Source organism: Gymnoscopelus microlampas, assembly GCF_963454915.1.
Source record: "Gymnoscopelus microlampas genome assembly, chromosome: 23".
NCBI lineage: Eukaryota > Metazoa > Chordata > Actinopteri > Myctophiformes > Myctophidae > Gymnoscopelus > Gymnoscopelus microlampas.
The window spans coordinates 31,128,389-31,148,596 of record NC_139960.1 but is presented as its reverse complement, the minus strand read 5'-3'; the positions used below and the strand labels follow the sequence as shown (position 1 = coordinate 31,148,596).

General features: G+C 40.7%; 1 protein-coding gene across 1 annotated transcript in view; it reads right to left on the bottom strand.

Moving 5' to 3' along the window:
* Window positions 1-388: 388 nt before the first annotated feature.
* The window catches only part of ano6 (anoctamin 6), a 36,729-nt gene continuing 16,909 nt past the window's right edge, over window positions 389-20,208 (bottom strand). Inside the window, exons 4-20 of the mRNA XM_084049838.1 lie at window positions 19,542-19,607; window positions 13,670-13,957; window positions 13,184-13,297; window positions 12,222-12,337; window positions 11,165-11,299; window positions 10,548-10,653; window positions 9,923-9,983; window positions 9,334-9,479; window positions 8,700-8,777; window positions 7,570-7,798; window positions 6,907-7,076; window positions 5,801-5,898; window positions 5,443-5,573; window positions 4,935-5,140; window positions 4,295-4,503; window positions 3,242-3,347; window positions 389-2,979 (exon numbers count right to left, since the gene is read on the bottom strand). Coding sequence (XP_083905964.1) covers window positions 2,755-2,979; window positions 3,242-3,347; window positions 4,295-4,503; window positions 4,935-5,140; window positions 5,443-5,573; window positions 5,801-5,898; window positions 6,907-7,076; window positions 7,570-7,798; window positions 8,700-8,777; window positions 9,334-9,479; window positions 9,923-9,983; window positions 10,548-10,653; window positions 11,165-11,299; window positions 12,222-12,337; window positions 13,184-13,297; window positions 13,670-13,957; window positions 19,542-19,607 — 2,484 coding nt within the window. The 3' untranslated portion in view covers window positions 389-2,754. The remainder of the gene's footprint in view (window positions 2,980-3,241; window positions 3,348-4,294; window positions 4,504-4,934; window positions 5,141-5,442; window positions 5,574-5,800; window positions 5,899-6,906; window positions 7,077-7,569; window positions 7,799-8,699; window positions 8,778-9,333; window positions 9,480-9,922; window positions 9,984-10,547; window positions 10,654-11,164; window positions 11,300-12,221; window positions 12,338-13,183; window positions 13,298-13,669; window positions 13,958-19,541; window positions 19,608-20,208) is intronic.

Sequence of the window (20,208 nt, the reverse complement as noted above, 5' to 3'; positions counted from 1 at the left end):
TACCGACTGCGTTATTATGTTTTTCTCCTTGCTCTCCCTGTCTCTGACCCCCCCCCCCCCCCCCTTACCCTGAATACTACGAATTTCACCCACTTTTTTACACCTATAAACATGTGATGTGACAATAAAGTTGTTTCTGATTCTGAGTACTTCTTCCAGCAGCAGTATTGAGGAAAAAATTGGGAGTTAGTTTGCAATTCACAAGCCGCTAATACATCTAAACACACCGTGAACAGGTTACCAATGACAGCAAATCAGAGCTGGCCTGCCCAATCAGGGCGGCCAATTCCTCCATATAAAATCCTATCAGATCATATGGAAAAAATATATATTTATTATATACTTTTAAGTCAATAAAAATATGTAACAAAATAAAACTAAACTAAACTTGAGTCTTTAGAAAACTTTTTAATAGCATAATATGTATAAAACACATACTGTAAGACAACAAAAAAAACAGATATGCATCATATAGGCTAGCTGGCTATATCTCACTGTTATATTATGTATTTGTGTTCTTTAAAGTACCTTTGCCTTTGGTTAAAATTGTATGGTGAGGCATTAATACAGCGTATGCCTATATACATTGACCACAGTTTCCTGTCATTTAAGTCATTGGTTCTCAAACAGTGATCCGGAGACCACCAGTGGTCCTTGAGGGGGTTCCAGGTGTTCCCCAGCTAAATGATGGAGAGTTGGTAACCAAATGGACACTTATAGATCTTTAACTCTTGAGAGTGTAAAATGAAGCCAAATGGACCCGTAAGGGTCCATTTGGTTTCATTTTGGTTTTCATTTTACGCTCTCAAGAGTTAAATTATTGTTAAACATCTGCATTAAAGAATTGTTATTTTGATCAACATTTGATCAACCTGTTATCTCTCCTATGGTACCACATCAATAGAGCATGGAATTGTGGACAATCGTATCCAACGACAACAAAATATTCTAAGTTTTTGGTCTGAGAGGCTATGGACCTTGATATGAAAAGGTTTGAAAACAACTGATTTAAGTGAACACAGGTAAATTTCTTATACCAGACAGAATGCAGTTCTGTGCTGTCAAAATGTGCAATGTTTACATTTGACCATGGCATCATTAAGGCATGGATATTCACCTTTTGTTTAAGCATGTATTGCATGCATGCATGCATGCATACATACATGGCATGCATACATGCATGCATGCATGCCATTATATATAAAAAAGAAACAGTGATTTAAAAATGTTTAATGGCATAAAATTAGCTTAACACATTATTTTAGTCTTTAAAGGATAGTGGTTAACTTTAGTGCTAAAACCCATTCTCCATACTGTATGTTGTACAGTTTATGGGATTAGGGTCAACTCTCATAAATCAAAATGTAAACTCAAAGTGGTGTTAACATAATAAATCCCCAACAGCTTAAAAAAGTGGATGTACAAAACGTTTTTGATGTGCAAACACCTAGGATTAAAAAAAGTAATAATAATTATGGAGGGCAGATAAATCTTTTTTTTTTCTGAATCCCCATGTGTGCTCAGGCATATTTAGTTTTAGGCACATTTATACAGTGTAGCTCTAGACAGGTGTGACAGCTGCTCCTTATGCAGACTTTAAATCACTATTGTAAGATTATCAGATTAGTCACATAAACCTGTAGTAACAATCGCACAATGAAGTTGTACAGAAAAGTGTACACAGAACATTGCCTTCAAAAGTTGTACACATCTTTAATAATCCTCTATAATACTGCTGTTTGATGGTTTGATGTGACACAAATAGGCACCCAAATGTGATAGGTTTGGTTTACTGTGCATTATTATAGATTTGGTCCTGTGTGGCTCTGAGGGTAAAGCAAGGCACGGGTTACAGGTTCCATTCCGTTTGTTTGGGTTGAGAATTTCACCAACACTGCCAATGGTTAAGTTTGAGCAACGCTTTGTGAGTTAAGTATAAACCAATCAGGTCAATGGATAGAGAATGGCAATAGTGATGCCACGGTTATTGGTTGGTTGGCACAGCTACCCATGCTAAAATCCATGTATGCACTCATGATACTGCAAGACAACTGTTTACTTCATAGCAATAAAGCACTAAAGTTAAACCATTCCCTTCACGCCGCCTGTTATAACCTTTTATAGCCTGGTTATACTTAGAGGCAGGTCCTAGTAGAGCATCCTTGTCCAGAGGTCAAGTGGCTAGAGAAACCAGCCTGCAACTAGAGTCTGCCTGCTCAGTCTCTGTATCTCAGTCACTGTGGTCAAAAGTGTTGGCTAAAATGTAAGATACAACATTGTGATGAAGCCAGGAGGAGGGATCAGCATCTGTTTCTGAGAAGAAACCAGGGGCAACGGACGGATAGAATGTAAAAAATCCTTCCTTTTTAATGGCACTGGAAATATCTGGAAGCCAAGAAAGAATCGTTGAATGTGCTTGGGTCTTCCTCTCTCCAAGATGTCTACAGTGCACATTTTCCACCCCTTTTTCCAGACAAACCTTCCGTAACAGCAACAGCCCACCGATGAAGGTCTGAGGACGACCACGTAGTAGTGTGTGAATGTTTTAGACAGAGCAACACTGTTGACACTGTAGGTCCCAACAATGTGAATCTCTATACAGTACACATACCATAAAAAATGGTTTTCAGCTGAAAGAAAACATGTTGCTGTAAGTCAACTGAACAATATCCGGTTCTCCATTCCTTGCTGTTCTGACAGCCTCAATCTTCCCCGCAGGTATCTGACAACGTTAATCTCTGTATGTCTTTGTCTCTAAAAGTCCAGATCCAACTCGTCCTCTTCCTTCTCCAAATTTTCCTCGGCCTGTTTGCGGATCTTGTCGGCAGACGGTTTCAGCCGCTTGGTGACCAGCTTGAGGTTGGCCTCGTGGATGATGACCTGCGTCAGGTAGCGCTCTCGTTTGATCTGCTCCTTGACGACCTCGGGTACATCTGGAATCACGTAGGACAGGACAAACTTTGTCAGGTAGACGATGTGCTGCAAAGGGACAGAGTGGAATAAACAGTTCCATTAGACAGACGGACGGACGGACGGACAGACAGACAGACAGACAACGATGCAATAAAAGTCATTCTCTCATTAATTGTAGCATTTCACTTGTGTATTAACTAATTCTTTCTTTCTTTCTTTTCTTTCTTTTCCCCAATTCAAAATGTAAGTTATAGATGACAGCATTAACCATTTCTTCTACTTTTTTTTTTACCTCAGAGACATTGACTCAGTGGCGTTCGTTACTCACCTCTAAAACAATTATAAAAGCCATTTTGGCGGCGACGACATGCCAGTAGTAGGTATTGTACTCATATTCTCTGTGGTGTCCTGGTGGATAGCGGAAATCTCGGTACCTGACAGGGGACAACATTGTTTGTTACATGAAAACCAAAGTGAGTCCAGGAACACCAGCTGAAGAAAACAGTGGCTGCTAGAGATAGGAAATGATAAGATAAGATAAGATAAGATAAGATAAGATAAGATAAGATAAGATAAGATAAGATCAATATCTGGGGAAATTCAGGTGTCGTAGCAGCAAGAGCAGTAAGTGTGAATCGAAAGGGCTTTTCACATAGTCATTGACTGACTCATCTAGTACAGTAATTCACTTTCAGTGAGGTGAACGGGCCGGTAGGAAGCTATGGGAAAACTGACAGGATCCATTATACGGACAAGTGGGTGAGACCCCATGAAATTGTCTTGCTTGTCAGGGGCGCCGATTTACGTTTCTGCCGGTGGGTGATCAAAACCGTTGACTACCAACTTGTCTCAGGAACCAGTCGTTGCACAATGCGTTCTTCTGATACAAAGACCTATAATCAGTGGGTAGGTCCCTCGCAAACAACACGTCAACCAAGTTTTAACCCTTTAATTAAATAGTAGGCTACAGTTTTTACTGAGAGACAAGATGTGGGCCTTTTGTAACAGGCAATAATTCTCTCTCTATCTCTCTCTCTCGAACACAGCTTTGAGAGAGAGAGAGAGAGAGACAACAATCACATTACAGAGACATTTGAATGACAGTGGGCCTGAGCACAAGCGCCTATGGCGCTTGTGCTCGTCTCATGCACACGCTTGCCTGCGTCAAGAGCTGAATTGTGGTTACCTTTTTTTTCCTACACGACGTGCATGGTTAACCTATACCGTTTACTCGCAAAGCATTTGTCTCTCTGCTTGTGTATTTACATGAGCGCAGTGAGACCCCGCTGATCCAAGCAAGAACACAGGCGTTGTGTTGCTCCCCGTGTGAAAAGCGTCTCAACCTAACAGAGTTTGAATGAGACAGAATTCTGCCCCGTACCTGCAGGTGGTGCTGTTGTTGAACCAGGAGGGCGGTGGGTTGATGGGTTTGCTCCGATTTTTGAAGTCTTCTATGTTGAACACAGACAGGGTGTTATTGATGTATCCCGCCATGGTGTGGTCGCTGTGGTCTCCGTACGGGTAGACGGAGAAAGACCAGTAGTACACCAGTCGAGGGATCATGTCTGATGTGAAGGCGATGATCATTGCCTGAGTGAGAGGGAGACAGAAAACAGGAGCCTACTGTAAACGTAGACGGTAAACTTTAAATGCTAAGAGTGGAACACCAAATCATAAAAATTAAACCTACTGTATTATCGCAATACGCTGCTGTTTCTCCATTGTTCTCCTTGACAAGGAAGTAATTTCCCCAAGAAAATCGTTCTGTCCAGTAAATGAACGACCTGTACGACCACGTCATTTATTTACAAATGTTGGTTCATTAAACACTAACTGGACCTAATGAAAAATGCAACAATGTACAGTAAGAAGTAAGAGCTTGTTTTTGAATAGGACCAAATTGTGGAAAACTAAAGGTGTGAAAGGGGCCTTGGATAAAGCCAGGAGAAAGGCGTGCTGGACTCTATGGAATCCAAATGACTAAAATCAGAATTTTAATCCCTACTAGTGTCAAGACTCACATTTGTTGCCACAGCCAATATGGCGACACCCTGCAAGATGGGCTGCCAGGCTCCAATGTCTTGGGCCTTCTCTGGCACCATGCGACGGAACTGCGTGGTGATCTTCCAGGCGTCGACCCGGATCTCAAACAGGTTGTTGACCAGAGCCAGGACCGGAGCCAAGGGGAAGGAGGCCACAAACAGAGTCACAAAGCCAAACTGGATCACTAGGAGAGGACGAGATGTGATGTGATGAGTCTGCTGCCTCTATCTAATGGAACTTTTCCCCTGCATGGTACCAGCATAACTTAACACGACTCTACTCGCTCTTGGTACCAGGTACTTCATTTTCCATTGCAGATAATCCAACCCTCTGCGTAGGAGAGTGCTGGAAACAACACTTTTCCCATATACAGTCGAACAAAAAACTGTTTCTGATCACATTTAGGCAAGACGTAGGCCATGCATTTCCTCAATATTGATTCATTTTCACATTTCCAACACCTAGTTTAAAAACTTATCACCGTACCCATCTCCAGGTATTCATAGAACAGTCCCAGTTTTCCCATTGGTTGTAGCCGGTAGTCTTGTTCCCAGCGTGGAATGACCTTCTGTGAATCCACACGGGTACAATACCGAAATATCAAGTTCTTCACCCACCTACAGAAGAAGGTGACAGAAAGGAAAATGCACAGAATAGTGTGTAAGTTCTAGAGATAGTAGGCACAAGGCAATAATTACTTTACTAACAATTTGTGTAAAGGAAAGGTATTGATTAAGGTTTCTCCCTCCAGGCTACAGTGTTGGTTAATGACAACACAAAGCACAATACTTCATGTACTGTACATCAGGTAATTAATCTCTTGGCCAAAAGCAGCAATACGTACGGTAGCAGGACCTCCTGGATGTTGTTCCAGATGGCCTTCCCACCCATGATGACAGTCAGCTGTGTGGTCAACTCAGTCAGACAGCCCCCAGGGTCACACTGAAACACCAAGATACACAGTAACCGTTACAGTCAATAATACTTTATATACTTAGATATCGTTATTTCTTAAGGCCACAGCTGGAGCGTGGCAAATAAATACGACAAAATTGCATCCACAAATATTCCTCATCAAACTACTAATTTGGTGATTAAATAAATTGTGTTTGTGGGATAAGTTATCATGGCACAAAACGTGGTTTAAATGAATGTGAATTAATTGTAAGGACCTTTAGAATGAAAGTAAGAAAGCGCTATCTCAGGGTGTACTACTGCGTCTGTCCACCAGAAGGCGTTAAACCATAAGGTTACAGGGTTTAATTCATAGACATGCTTAGACATTCATCAGGAGCCTCACAAAGCTCAGTAGAGTACAAACAAATCTCCAATTAAGAGGTATGCTCTAATAATAATAGTGATGTATGCAGTGTAATTAAGACCTAGAGCTATGAACTGTATTGTTGCATGTGATTATCAGCTGTACAACCCCTAAGTGTCTTCAACTTCCACCCTCTCTCTATCATACACATATTCACTGGCTCCATCTGTCTGTCAGATTGCTCTCATTCAAATTCCTGATTGAAGGAAGTCTGATTGCTTGTATCACCAGGAAAATCAAAGTTTGTGATTTTAAATGTGAGTGGTTCTTAAACTTTTTCATGTCAAGGACCCCCAAAATTATATGTATTTGGCTACGGACCCCCATCTGAAAACTTTTGTTAGGGACCCCCAAAAGCAAAGATTTGAGTAAAAAATGTTCCCTTTAAAAATACATATATTCATAGATTTGCACAAATGTTCAAGTTTCTTAAAAAAATAGCAGATCTGCAAGCTCATAGCCGCGCTATGAGCTTGTATATCTGCTATTTTTGAATAGCCAAACTAAACTGACACAGATGCGTTCCCGGATTGAATGTGTTAAGACTCGTGACTTGGGGGTGTGTTATGACATTGACAATAACATGACTAATGGACAGAATGAAATGGACAGAATAAAAAAAACTGTACCTCTTCATTTCGGTACTTTCCCAGGAGATAAACAGGGTCTCCTGGGTAGCCAACCGCCTTCCCCTTGACGAAGGCGATGTAGAAACAGGAGGAGTAGTAGTTCACAAACTGAAACAGGAACATCTTCAGGGTCAGACTGTTCTCGTACTCTGTCTTGGTCCGGGGGAGCTCTGTTATCAGGGGTCAGATCAGTGAAACAGGGTGTGAGATTTACCTCTTTGGCTGGTTTCACTTAACATTAATCATTTGGTGTGTCTTGTATGTATGTTGTTTATTGTGGGTATCGTCTATGTTTTATGTTGTGCTGCAAACCAATGTTCCTCAACGATGCTTTGAACTTGAATCCTTCAATCTACAGTTTTGTAGCTTAAATATACTTTCTGGTAACTTACAGTATATCCACATACTTAGATATCACTGTCACAGTATAATTCAACTGCAGTTTGTCCCAAACTTAAATTATTATAATTCTTTTCATTTACTGTAGAAGTAACTGTTTGAAATCTACATCCTCCCATTCACATCCAACCTCTCAAGACAGCTGAAATTATGCAAGAGATGTAACTTATAGTTTTGGGGAAATGTGCAAAATTAATCAAGGTCCAGTTTTATTACTTATTTACTTATTTTTCAGGAGGGGAGCTAGGAAAAGCGCTGCCTCACCAAAGTCAGTGATCCAGATGGCCACCTTCTCGTACAGGATGTTGAGGGTCATGATGACCACGAAGCTGATGATGGAGGCAGTGACGGAGGTGGCCATCTGAGGCGTCACGTATTCCTTCAACGGCTCCAACTCCTTCAGGTCCTGGCGCCTAAGTCTCGCCGAGAAGGCGAAGAACACGGCCAGGCGGTACACGATGATGGCCACTACGGACGCCAGGATCAACAGCACCTGGGGTGGGGGGGGGGCAAGAGAGAAGAGGAAGTGATGTGGGGCTGTTGTAACACCAGAGAGAACACCAAGTATCCCACCTGGGAAACCAAAAAAGCCAAGAGGGAATCCTCACTTGGCCAGGGGAGACATTAGGTTTTGGGTTTCAGGACCAAAATATAGATAGAATTATACGTATAGCTAATGAATAATATATTAAATATTTTTTTTAAGTATAATATCATATATAAAATATAAAAAGTTGAATAAATCCACCGTAGACAGTTAAAAGCTGCACATGTTAAAGGTGGGGTAAGTGATTTTCTTCAGTAACATGAGGTCTCTCCAGCTCTTTGAAAATGCATTTTATCCAATTCGGACAGAGAACTCAGTCAGGATACAGATTAAACAAGTGAAACTGGAAGTGATGACACAAAGAAATGAGCAGACAAAATTGAAACTGGAACACTAGAAAAATTAGGCTGATAAATGGGTACTCTCTCCCGGTTGGCTGAAATTTTGTCACCTACCTGAAAATTCATTTTGGAGAGATCTCTGTTACTGAACAACACTCTATAGCAATGATTACTATCAGAATATAGTGCTTTAGCCTTTTAACAAAAACGTTACAACCAAAAAATATCACTTACCCTAAACATTTAAAGTTGGAAGGGAGTTTCAAGTTCAAAGTATGTAGAATTAGACGGATACACAAAACATGGGCATAATAAAAAATTAAAAAAGAATAATAAAAAAGATGATGTAAAAAAGATGTGTGTGTGTGTGTGTGTGTGTGTGTGTGTGTGTGTGTGTGCGTGCGTGCGTGCGTGCGTGCGTGCGTGCGTGCGTGCGTGTGTGTGCTCGCTTCCAAGCGATGTGAACATAAATATAATAGAAAAGGAGTAGCATATCAACATCTTACCCAGAACAGGACGGTCGATATTCCTAGGGAAACCCGAATGCATTTTCCACAGGCTGTATAAGGCACTTTTTCTCTAACCTGAAACATCACAATAGAAATACATTAAAGTTCTCTGCTTTGATAACATTGCCTTAAATTCATATTTTTGTATCAACACACTGGCAGTGTAAGGGTCCAGAAGCAGAAAATTTTACTTAACCCTTGACATGAAGATCAATCTATTATCTATTGTTTCTTATAGTCTAAAACATCCTTCACACAATAGAATATGATTTTAGCCATTAATTACAATGAGGAAACAGGAACAAACAGAGATACAGAATTCTGGCAGGACATCAAGTAAATTAATCACAGAATGCCCTGGAAGAGAGGAGAGTTTAAACCCACTCCCTTCAAGTTGCAGGGCCAGGCTAACCTGATACACAGACATTTTCACAATTGTTCCCATGGGCCGCAAATCATCATCAAAATCGTCATTTTCGGCTGACGTTTTGTGTCACTTAAAGTATGTTGAATATTTTGTATATATGTACTGTATTGTGTTTTATTTATTTTTGCGCCTTGCTGCAACCACACTGCGGCAAACACCTTAACGCTGTTATCATGTGTCATTTATTTTGATCATGTGACCTACCCGTGTGGTGGGGTTGACCCTCTCGTGGAGACACTTGGCCTCATATTCTGGACGAGGTTGTTCTTCCTGAGCCAGGAACTCAACTGTGTCCCACTCATATTCTATCTCCGCCTGGTAACGCTTCCAGAACTCCAGGAACAACGTCACTGTAGCAAGGAAAAAGAAAGACGAGGTTAATGAGAGGTCTATGAGACAAAGCCATTTTGGGAAGAGCGACCTGGAAGGAAGAAATAAATCAAATCTGTATACTTCAGTGACTATTAGTATGTGGGGTTGTATCAAGAGTGGTGAGTTGTACTGTTACTGTGTTTTGTGAGGCCAATAAGTTAGTTCTAATTGTGTGTCAGATATAGGCATAAATGTATACATCCACAGTCAGCAAAGGAAGGAAAATCGTAAACCATGCTGCTGAAACCATGAGTCATAGCTGTTATGCTGTCATAAGACTTGAGAGCATTTCTTTATGCAGATTTTTCCAATTTGCTGATTCAGCGGTTATAATGGATCAGCAGATCTGTGTCATCATATAGACATGGAAACCTTTTGAAATTATGAAAGCTTGGACATTTTTTGTTATTGAGCATCTCACCCCAGATTGACATGAAAACAGCAAACACCAGGGTCCCGTAGTTATCAAATATACATAGTTTCTGGAAGAAAAAGACCAAAACAACAGTATTTACATACATCTTTATAATTCAGCTGTCCCTAAATGCAATGCACTTCAAAACAACTCCATTCAAAGCAGCAGTGTTGGAAACCATAACCATGCAAAAAAGAACTCCAACTGCATGGTTTTAGACCTAAATGATACAGTCACTAGTCACTACATACATTTTAAAGGTATTTCATTGGAAGCAAAGTGAAGTCCTTAATTAACAAAATGATCACACTGGATGCATAGTATAGTATGCATAGTAACAGTGTTACAATATTATGATACAAAGTGTAAGTGTAATTTGGCCAAGTGATTTTCTAAATAACTTTTTTTAAGCAAACATCTTGAAATGTACCACCAAATGTACCGCGAGGAGTAGGACGGAGGCTACACATCCTCCCGATGGGGGCTCCTCACTGGCAGGTGAGGTCAGTAAGATACTGACAACACACAAATGTTTATGTGGGGAGGAATTAATTGGCATAACAACTAAATTGGGGAGAAAAAGGGGGAAAAAGGGGGGGAAAAAGATAGTGGTAAGGAGTGCTCCACTCACTTTAGAGGCTTCACACGTGCTGTTTAACCTCCAGTAGTCACACTCCCTGTCACACTGTGGGCACATCACTATAGTCCCGCCTATCTCTGGATCGCACACCTCTTTACTGTCCAATGAGAGAGGAGAAGGGTTACATGCTGTCCAGTAACAAGAGAGAGGTTAACCAATGAACAGAATTAAATAAAGCAGTCAGTGGTAGTGAGACCAGAAGTCAAGTCTTCCCCAGGCCAGGACGCAAAGACTATGTTTTCGCCCATGTCCATGTATGTGATTGTGTGTCCATCTGTGTACATCACAAGGGTCCCCTTTAATTTAAATTGAGGGGCCTGCCTGCCGCCTCTAAACAACACAGAGCCAAAAGCGATTTCAATTACACTAGTATGGGGAACCACAACATTAACAAAATTAGGTAAATGTGTGAGTCATGTGACAATGATCATCAGTATGACATTCCATACTGCCTGTAATTGGCCAGTCCTGGGTAGGCCACCCAGCCTGGCAAAGACCTGCGCTCTGAGGACAGAGCGCCCTTTTAGAGTAATGGATTATATTTACACAATTCTAAAATGGTTATGTGAGATACTGCAATATGCACATGAACAGATTCCATTTTGTACCTCCAAGTGCTTGTTTCCTGAGTCTTGTAGCCATAAATGAAACAGCCCAGTCCCACAATGGCAGCAAAGGCCAGCATGGCTGTGTAGAATCCCAACCAGGCAAAATATATGCCGATCTTCTCCCCGTAGTACTTCCTGTGAACAGCATTAAATGAATCAGTTGAAACATTTTTTTGTGAAGTCATGTTTGTGGTTTGAGGATATGGCATCTTGCTCCATGCAATGCAATAACGCTGAAAATAAAAATCCATGAATAAGAAATTGAACCAATTTCTGCACAGAAAAGCAAATAAACAGCATGTTGCTGGGTTAATGCAGCTGGAACTGGGTGAAAGATGAAGGTAATTCAGTTATTTCTCTTACAGAGATGTCAGCTAATATGGAGTTAGGCAAATAGATACTATAACTACTGTATGAACACAAATGTGCACTCAAAGCTGTCAAGTTATGTTTGTATGTTGTAGCGTTATCAGTTGTGTATTGTTAACATGTGTGCTGTCTTTCTGCTTTTAATTAAAATCTGCCATGGTAAACAATTCAGCTGTTTTTAGTGTTTCTATTCTATTTTGTTCTATTCTAATGTGTGTACAGAGTATATCCTATCTGCCCAGTCATTACACTCTGTTATACCTGAGACACTGTTTATTGTTGGTACAAACAGTGAGGACTTTATATAACAGTTACCAATGTTAGCAGTATGTGTACTGACTGAATAGGTTCACCATAAAGCTTAACTGGGGGTACATTCATGAGGCTTGTATACAGTACGTCTGTACAACAAAACAAGTAGTGGGGGCGGTCTGTTGAAGCTTTAGAAAGCTCACAAACTAGCTTTCTGGCTACAAGAAAGAGCTGCCATAGCAACCACAGCTTTGACCAATTAAGTTGCTTGGCATAATGCCATTGGTAGTGTCTGGTGTGAATGGAGTTTCTGAGAATGCGGAAAAAGAGAACATTCTGGAGGAGACTGGTTTAGTCGAAAAGTTAAGAAATAAAGCTTTGACTGGGAGCGTTTGAGCCACAGTGTGTGTAGAATGGGGAAAAAGAGACCCACTACCTTATGAGATCTAGCGGTTGCATCTTGTAGAAGCTTTTGGGGTGAGCCCATTCTTGGTAGAGAAGGAACCTTTCATTGAGTTGGCCATCTTCTTTTGACTTGACGTTGAAGCTACACTGAGTAGGGAAACAGCACATTGATATTCCACATGTAAGCAAAAGAAAAAGAAAATTAAACAACGCTTCTTTTTAAAGATGTAGGTGATCTAGTGCATTAGCTGCCGTGATTAAGTGGTCAGATGGAGGGCCGCGTGCATTTGCAGAGCATGTTTATTTTAATGATTAATCAATCGATTGTGTGTTCCGGCTTGGATCAAGGTACTTTCAAGGTTTTAAAGAAAACATACCATGAAGGTTTTATTTTTACATTATAATTTTTATATATTTAAAAAAAAAAGAAAGACAAAAAGATGGAGGCGATCTATCGAAAATTCAGAGACGCAGCAATATACACAGTAGCTGAGGATCACAAGGGGTTTGATCTCAGGTCAGTTAGAGCAGCTCGGTCCAGTGGCGGGGTTGGTAACTCGCTTGACAGACACAAACAACAACACTGTAATTCAGTGGTTCTCAAGGATATGGATATGTATTTGGCTGTGGACCCCCATCTGAAAATACTTTGTGCCAGGAAGCCCTATAGCCTATACAATATTTGTGTTGTTAAAATGTTTCATAAATATTCAAAATAAAAAAATATAATAATTAAAGATTTGTTTGAAAATAGCAGATCTACAAGCTCACAACATGTCACATCACGAGTCATGACGCGTTGTGAGCTTGTAGATCAGCTATTTTCAAAAAGCTGATGTATACAGGGTTAAAGTGGTTAAACTGATCTTGATGCTATAGTAAATCATTCGGCTGGGAACCCCCCTGGAAACCCTTCAAGGACCCTATAACAATGAATAACAATGAAGTGGCGTGTCTAACTGACTGAAGCGTAAGATTCACAGATTAACTCACATCATGAAGAGGATAGGCAGCCTTGTACACTCCACCATCCAGTAGTTTTGTGATGCCAAACTTTTTAATGTTAGCTCGTATTTCATAAGGGGCACGGCTGAGGATGTAGTAAGCCTGCAATACATCAAAAACAAATTCAGATTAGCATGTTAATCATTTGTTCAGTGTTGTTTATGCTTAAATGACCCTGCATTATAATTCATTGTATTGTAGTCTCGCACTACCCCCGAGCAACATACTGTAACATGACACTGCAAACATGAACTTGAACTTGGGCAATGTTTATATAATTAAACTGTTCATGTTTATTATGAACCATTTTCTAATGTTGCTAACTTTTGTTAGCAAGAAGTATACAGTAGCACCAGTTTCAGCAAATTCTGAAAAGATTCAATGCAAATGTAGATACTGTACATATTTGTTTCTCATTATACTTGCTATATTCTGAGATATTTTCCACTAAAATGATCATTAACGGGACTTCACCATCCTGCTCCTCATAGACGGTGTGAAGAAGGCGTCGTGGTCCTTGATGTAGAAGTGCTCCAGGCGGTCCTTCTCGAAGGGAGCGGTGAAGAAGTCGGCCTCCTTGTGGATGAGGTCCTCGCTGGGGTAGAAGTACTTGGTGAAGCAGGAGACGTAGTTCCACGGGGAGGGCCGGGAGGACAGGTCGTTGGGCTGGATAGGCAGCTTGATGTGCAGCACCTCGGCGTAGGTGCACAGCACCTCCCAGGGCATGTGGACCTTCACAAACAGCAGCTTCTCGTCGATCACCTGAAAACGGATGATAATGATTATTAGTGATGTCTAATAAGCGAGCGACGATTATATATCGTCGCTGTCGGGTGGAAACCTTGTATGTCAAAAACTGTTACACTTAACCACATTCACTTGAAAAAAAGAGAGCAAAAATAGCAGATCTACGAGCTCACAACGCGTCACATTGTGACACTTTGTCACAAAGTAGCAACAATAGCAGGTCTACAAGCTCACAACGCGTCACTTTGTGAGGTTGTAGACCTGCTATTGTTGCTACTTTTGTGTGACACATGAATATTATATACTGTATATTTATCACATATTCAGCCTTTATTATATAGCACCTACTCTAGGGCTATAACACAGCAGCTGACCAATCACTGCAAGCTAAAGTTGCATCTTTCTTAGGGATTATAAGGCAGCTGTTGAATCAGCACAGCTAGAGTGGCATGGTGGTCTGAACTGGCACTGCGAGTCGAGTCTCCCGAGTCGAGTCTGAAGTCTTTGAGCTTGAGTCTGAGTCGAGTCTGAAGTCTTTGAGCTTGAGTCTGAGTCGAGTCTGAAGTCTTTGAGCTTGAGTCTGAGTCGAGTCTGAAGTCTTTGAGCTTGAGTCTGAGTCGAGTCTGAAGTCTTTGAGCTTGAGTCTGAGTCGAGTCTGAAGTCTTTGAGCTTGAGTCTGAGTCGAGTCTGAAGTCTTTGAGCTCGAGTCTGAGTCGAGTCTGAAGTCTTTGAACTTGAGTCTGAATCTCAAACTCGAGTCCCTATCTCTGCTGCAAGCAACATCTCTGCTTAAGAAACAAACCATGTCAAACATGGAAGAAACTTGAATGACCACCAAACGTGGTTGCTTTAGTATGGTAGAATACCTGGCTGATAAGACACTACAATCTATCCATGTGTAAAGAAACCAACACAGAGCGGAAAACAGCAACCTTTAACGATTACATAATGGCTGTATAATGACAGGGCTAGCAGCAAGCAGCACAGTTACTGTTTTTGAACAACTCCCCCATTCCCTGTCCACATTGGCATGTGGAATCTTGGATGTTGTTCAAGTTATGTTTATAGCACATTTTCTAACACAACATAATTTTCTAACACAACATCTGACAGAACCAGGGTCCAAATGACTTAGACTAACGTTAAATTATGTTGATTTGTGGTGTAATCATACTATTCTGAAAATCAGAAATGCATGCATGCATGTTGATTTATTTAAGCAATAACCACTGTTCACATTTTAACAGAGAATACAGAGAGTATTTCCCCCAATATCAACTAATTTGTCTCCAACCACCAAAAGACATTTCGTGCCGAGAGCAGACCACTTATTGATCTCAACATAACATGCAGTGTACAGTCTATAGTGACTTGTACAGGATAGCTGAGAGCACATAAAAACCTTAAAGGGTCTACACCATGAATTTAAAAAATAATAATAATATTTAATATCATATTTTTTATGTCCCTCAAACGTTTTTCAAAAGGTTTGAGCCTAAATCAAGCCTCAGATATACTCATTCCAACTAACTTCTCTCTGGCTTATAAAGCACTTTCACCTGCAATACCACATTGTCCTGTTTGGCACGGGGCGCTATTGAGCCAGTTTGTATGCATGTTATCTCCTGGTTCTGTGTGGAAAAAGTAAAAAAAAAAAAAAAAAAAAAAAAGTTGGTTGGAACTGAAAAACGTGAGGAATTGTTCCCCCTGCCTACGTAGTGGGGTTCCGTGTCAATGCAATTTTTAATTTTCATTTCCGATTCTTGTGAAAGTTTCGTCTTCACTACTAATTTGAAGGTAAGGGTCTATAAAACAATTCTGGTCGAAGATATTTTCACCCAGATAAAAAATTGGCCTCTAGGGGGCGCCGGCAGTTGCCAGCCCTAGCAAAATATGTTAACTGTTGTAACTTTTGATTGGATTATCCGATCTGAACATATGAGATATGTATGGATGCAGGATCAGGAGTAGCATTTGGTAATTCAAGCATATTACCCATAGAATCAATTTAATTTTCCAGTATTGCCGCATATCGACAAAAATAGATATAGTAGGGGAAATTGATGTGAAAGTTTCGTTTTCAATACTAAATTGAAGTTAAGGGTCTATAGAACATTTCTGGTTCGAGTGTCAAGCACTCAGATAAAGAAAATGGCCTCTAGGGGGTGTCAGCGGTTCCCAACCCCACACCAGCCGTAGAAAAATATGGGAACTGTTATAACTTTTGATTGGATTATCCAATATGAACATAATGAGGTATCTATGGATTCAGGATCAGGAGTAGCAACTGGTACTTAACACATATTTCCCAAAGAAGCAATATTTCTTCTGCTATCTGCACATTTCCACAAGAATAGTCAGAAGAGGTCTATGCGCTAACTTATGTGTCGGAATAGCATTAATTTCCATTTTTGTCTCCACTACCCATATATCTACTTGAATAACTAACATTACAATTAATAGTATTACTTTCCATTTTAAGATAAATCATTCCAGAACAGCATGTTAAATGTCTTTCAATATAGGCAGGATTTCTATTAATTTGTGGCATACATGTTTTTTGGGGGTATTAAGTGGTACTGAATCCAAATCTGCTGTATGCCCAGCTCAAAATTCATCATTTAAAGATGGCAGCCACCACTAGGCTGAAATATATTACGTAAAACATATTTTTGACTACACAAGGCAGAAACTTGATTGAATTTAGCTTTTTAGGTTTTCATATATGGGGAATCCAATCCCATATTCTGATTTGAGATCAAATGTGAGGAACGTCTTTAAAACATATATTGGGAAAATTGTCATTTATAGGGGATATTACAAACAATTGGAACAAATCAGGCCTAAGGGGACCCGTGACAGCTGGAAGTCCTGGGTTGTCCCCCTTCTCCCCTGTACAGTTTTGATAAGCTCCAGATTCGAGGGCTGAGCAGGGCCATTAAGGGTATAAGTTAGATGGGCTCATCAGTGGGGATACAGTGAAGAGGCATGGAGAGGGTGTGGAGATCAGTGCAGAACCAACTGTCAGAACATACAGTGTCTACTGGGTGTCTACGAACGGGTAGAGACGGAGTGTAGCAGGGATAGGGTTTACCGTTGCTTTTTATCTGGAGCTTTTTAACAGCTATAGGGGAAAGGTGAACAGTCCATGATGCCCTGTGCTCCATTCTCCTCCATATGATCCTAGTGTAACCAACCTCCAGGCCCACAAGGGGCCATGTCCCTGCTGCTATCGGACAGACAAGCATTGCTTTCTGTATTCACCTGTTACAGCCCATGTCATAATGATAAGTCACTGATGACCATTGGTAATATTACTTAGAAACAACCAGACTCTCCTGTGAGCCAGTCTGACATAGGGATATCCTTGTCTGCCTGACACCACTGGGGACTGACCTGCATCGCTACCTATGTCTGCCCACGAGCACCTATCTTGGGCATAGGAAGAGCCAGCAGATCCTCATGGAGGTCCACTTGGGATGAACGTATCCAGTGATACAGACCGACATAGGAACACCCCTGTCGGCCGTACGCATAGCCATGCACTACATGGAGTTCTTAGAACCACCATCACCAGCAACCGACTCGCATATCAACACTCTCTCTAACCGGCTCTGAGCACTCCTCCTGGGCTCACAAGTGCCCCAGTCTACAGCATTATTTCTTTGGCAGCTGTTATGAGATGGGAAAGGGAATCAGCCGATGGAGTGCTTTCTTGGTCCCCATAACTTTGATCTTCCATGCTCCAAGTGCCCAGGGATCTATCCAGTGACCCCCATACTCCCCTTTACCCACCTGAGGGGCATCCTAGGCTCACTAAACTCATGAACCAGACCCCCTATTACCTCCAAACCCACCACCCACTCCATACCCCCCTCTACCCACCTGAGGGGTTCCATAGCCCTGTTACACTCATCCAGACAGTGGATTCTGATAGCTTTGCACCAACCTTCACACCCTGGCCCATAATAGGCCATGTCTCTTCACGGTATCCCCACTGAGTAGCCCATCTTCCCTATACACCTGATGGCCCAGCTCAATCCCCAGGTCGGGAGCTTTTCAAATCCATATATTGTAAGTAGGCTACTTATTGCACAGCATATGTCATGGGATAAAGTTGGTTGGATAACCTATTCACCAATAATTACAATTCATATTTGATCTCTAATCAGAATATGCCATTGTATTCCCCATATGAAAACCCAATAAAGCTAAATGCAATCCAGTTTATACCTGGTTTAGTCAAAAGTATATGTTGTTTTAAATATATTTCAGCATAGTGGTTGCCGCCATCTTTAAATGGTACATTTTGAGCCATTGTCAGCCATTTCTGAACGATTTCTGAGCTTGGCATACAGAAGATTTGGACCCAGCACCCCTTATTACCCCTACAACCATGTATGCCATAAATTAACACAATTTGCCTTCATGGTTAAGATTTTTGGGAATCTGACCTACATGTAGACTAATTTCGATTGTTGCCATTTTGGAAAATGGGTAAAAAAAACAAAAACATTTCAATCTGGTTTCTTGACACTCAAACTAAAATTGTTCTATAGACCCTTATCTTCAAATTAGAAATGAACTTTCACAACAACTTGAAATGACTGACTGGCCTAATAGAAGTTAGGTGTAATTTGAATTAATTTGATGTAAATGTCAGCCATCTTAATTTTTTTTCCATACCAGAATATTCAAAACATCAATATTTTAACTCCAGTTGATTCCACACACAGTATTGATGTGATATAGCAATACAAAAAAACATTACACAGCAATTGTGGGATAATTAAGAAATTGATCAAAACATCATAATTCCGATTTTGGCCATTTTGGAAATGGGGCAAAAACAATATATTTTTTTCAATCTGGTTCATATATCTTCGAGCCAAATTGTTCTATAGACCATTATCTACACATTAGAAGTGAAAAATTAACTTTCACATGAATTTGAAATGACTGAGTGTCCTGGCACCCCACTAACGTAGGCAGGGGGACCAAATCAGTTTGGCCTGTTTTAGACCAATTTACAGAAAACCCCAGATTTGCTGTGAAAGCCTGAGTGTTCAAACTGAGGTATTTTTGAGGATAGAAGAGAGGTAGGGGAGACCAAAAACACACAAAAAAGAAGAAAAAGTTAAAATTCATGGTGTAGACCCTTTAATGCCTGAAGGGTTAACCACCTAAACCCTAGTTGACCGGGGTCCCCAGCTAGGGGACTACACTGGGGACTACACTGGGTCCCCCAGGGGACTACACTGGGTCCCGCAGGGGACTACACTTCCCTCTACTTTCTACAGTTCCCCTACTTTCCCCCCCTCTAAACCAAATCTCTTTGCCATAAACAGCCGATCTAACAATCTCTCACAATGCATTGCATTGTTCTGATATTTTCCCAGAATGTTTGCCTATTATGACATGCCCAGAAAAGGGACGCTAGGGTTCATGTGGTTCAACGTGTTTCTCAAAAAGACTACTGTATACCAGAATACAACAGGAGGTTTTTGATTCAGACATTTGAGGAGAGTAATCTTCTTTCGACAATCTTTATCCCCCGTCTTGAAAAATAGTCGCATTGTGCAGGCCGCCTTGAACTTACCGATCTGGTGGCCTCCAGCTCCATTCCCATCTTCATCAGACTGGCTTCAAAGTATTCTCTCCGTCTCTGTGGAGGGAGAGGAGAGAGCACACAGGAAGTGGTCTGAATGAGCCGTTGTCTCTGAATAATTATGAACAGTGGTGGACAGTAACAAAGTACATTTACTTTGAGTGCTGTACTTTTTTCTTCTTTCTTTTTTTAGTATCTGTACTTGAGCATTATGTTTTTTAATACTTATTGTATATTGTACTTTTGACTCCACTACATTTCCACATTATGAATGAATTAACTCAATTAACCGCTATGTTCACTTTTTTCTTTTTAATGTTTTGAAAATGTTAGAATTTTGTCAACAAAATGTCAACATTTTAATACAGCAATGCATTGATATTAAAATAAAACATACATTGTAATTTGTACTTTTGAATACTTAAGTATTCTTTTGAAGCAAGTGTTCCAGTACTTCAACTTAAGTGCATCTGTACTTTGACTCAAGTACTGGAGTTGAGTACTTTGTCTACCAGTGATTGTGATTCAATTACCGCCACTGCTGTGCTGGGGTTATACAGCATGCACAGTATGATAAATAGATGGAAAATCATCAATGGGTCCCCAAGGGGTCAGTACTTATATATGATGGTTTCAGGTTCTCATCTGTCTGTTTAAA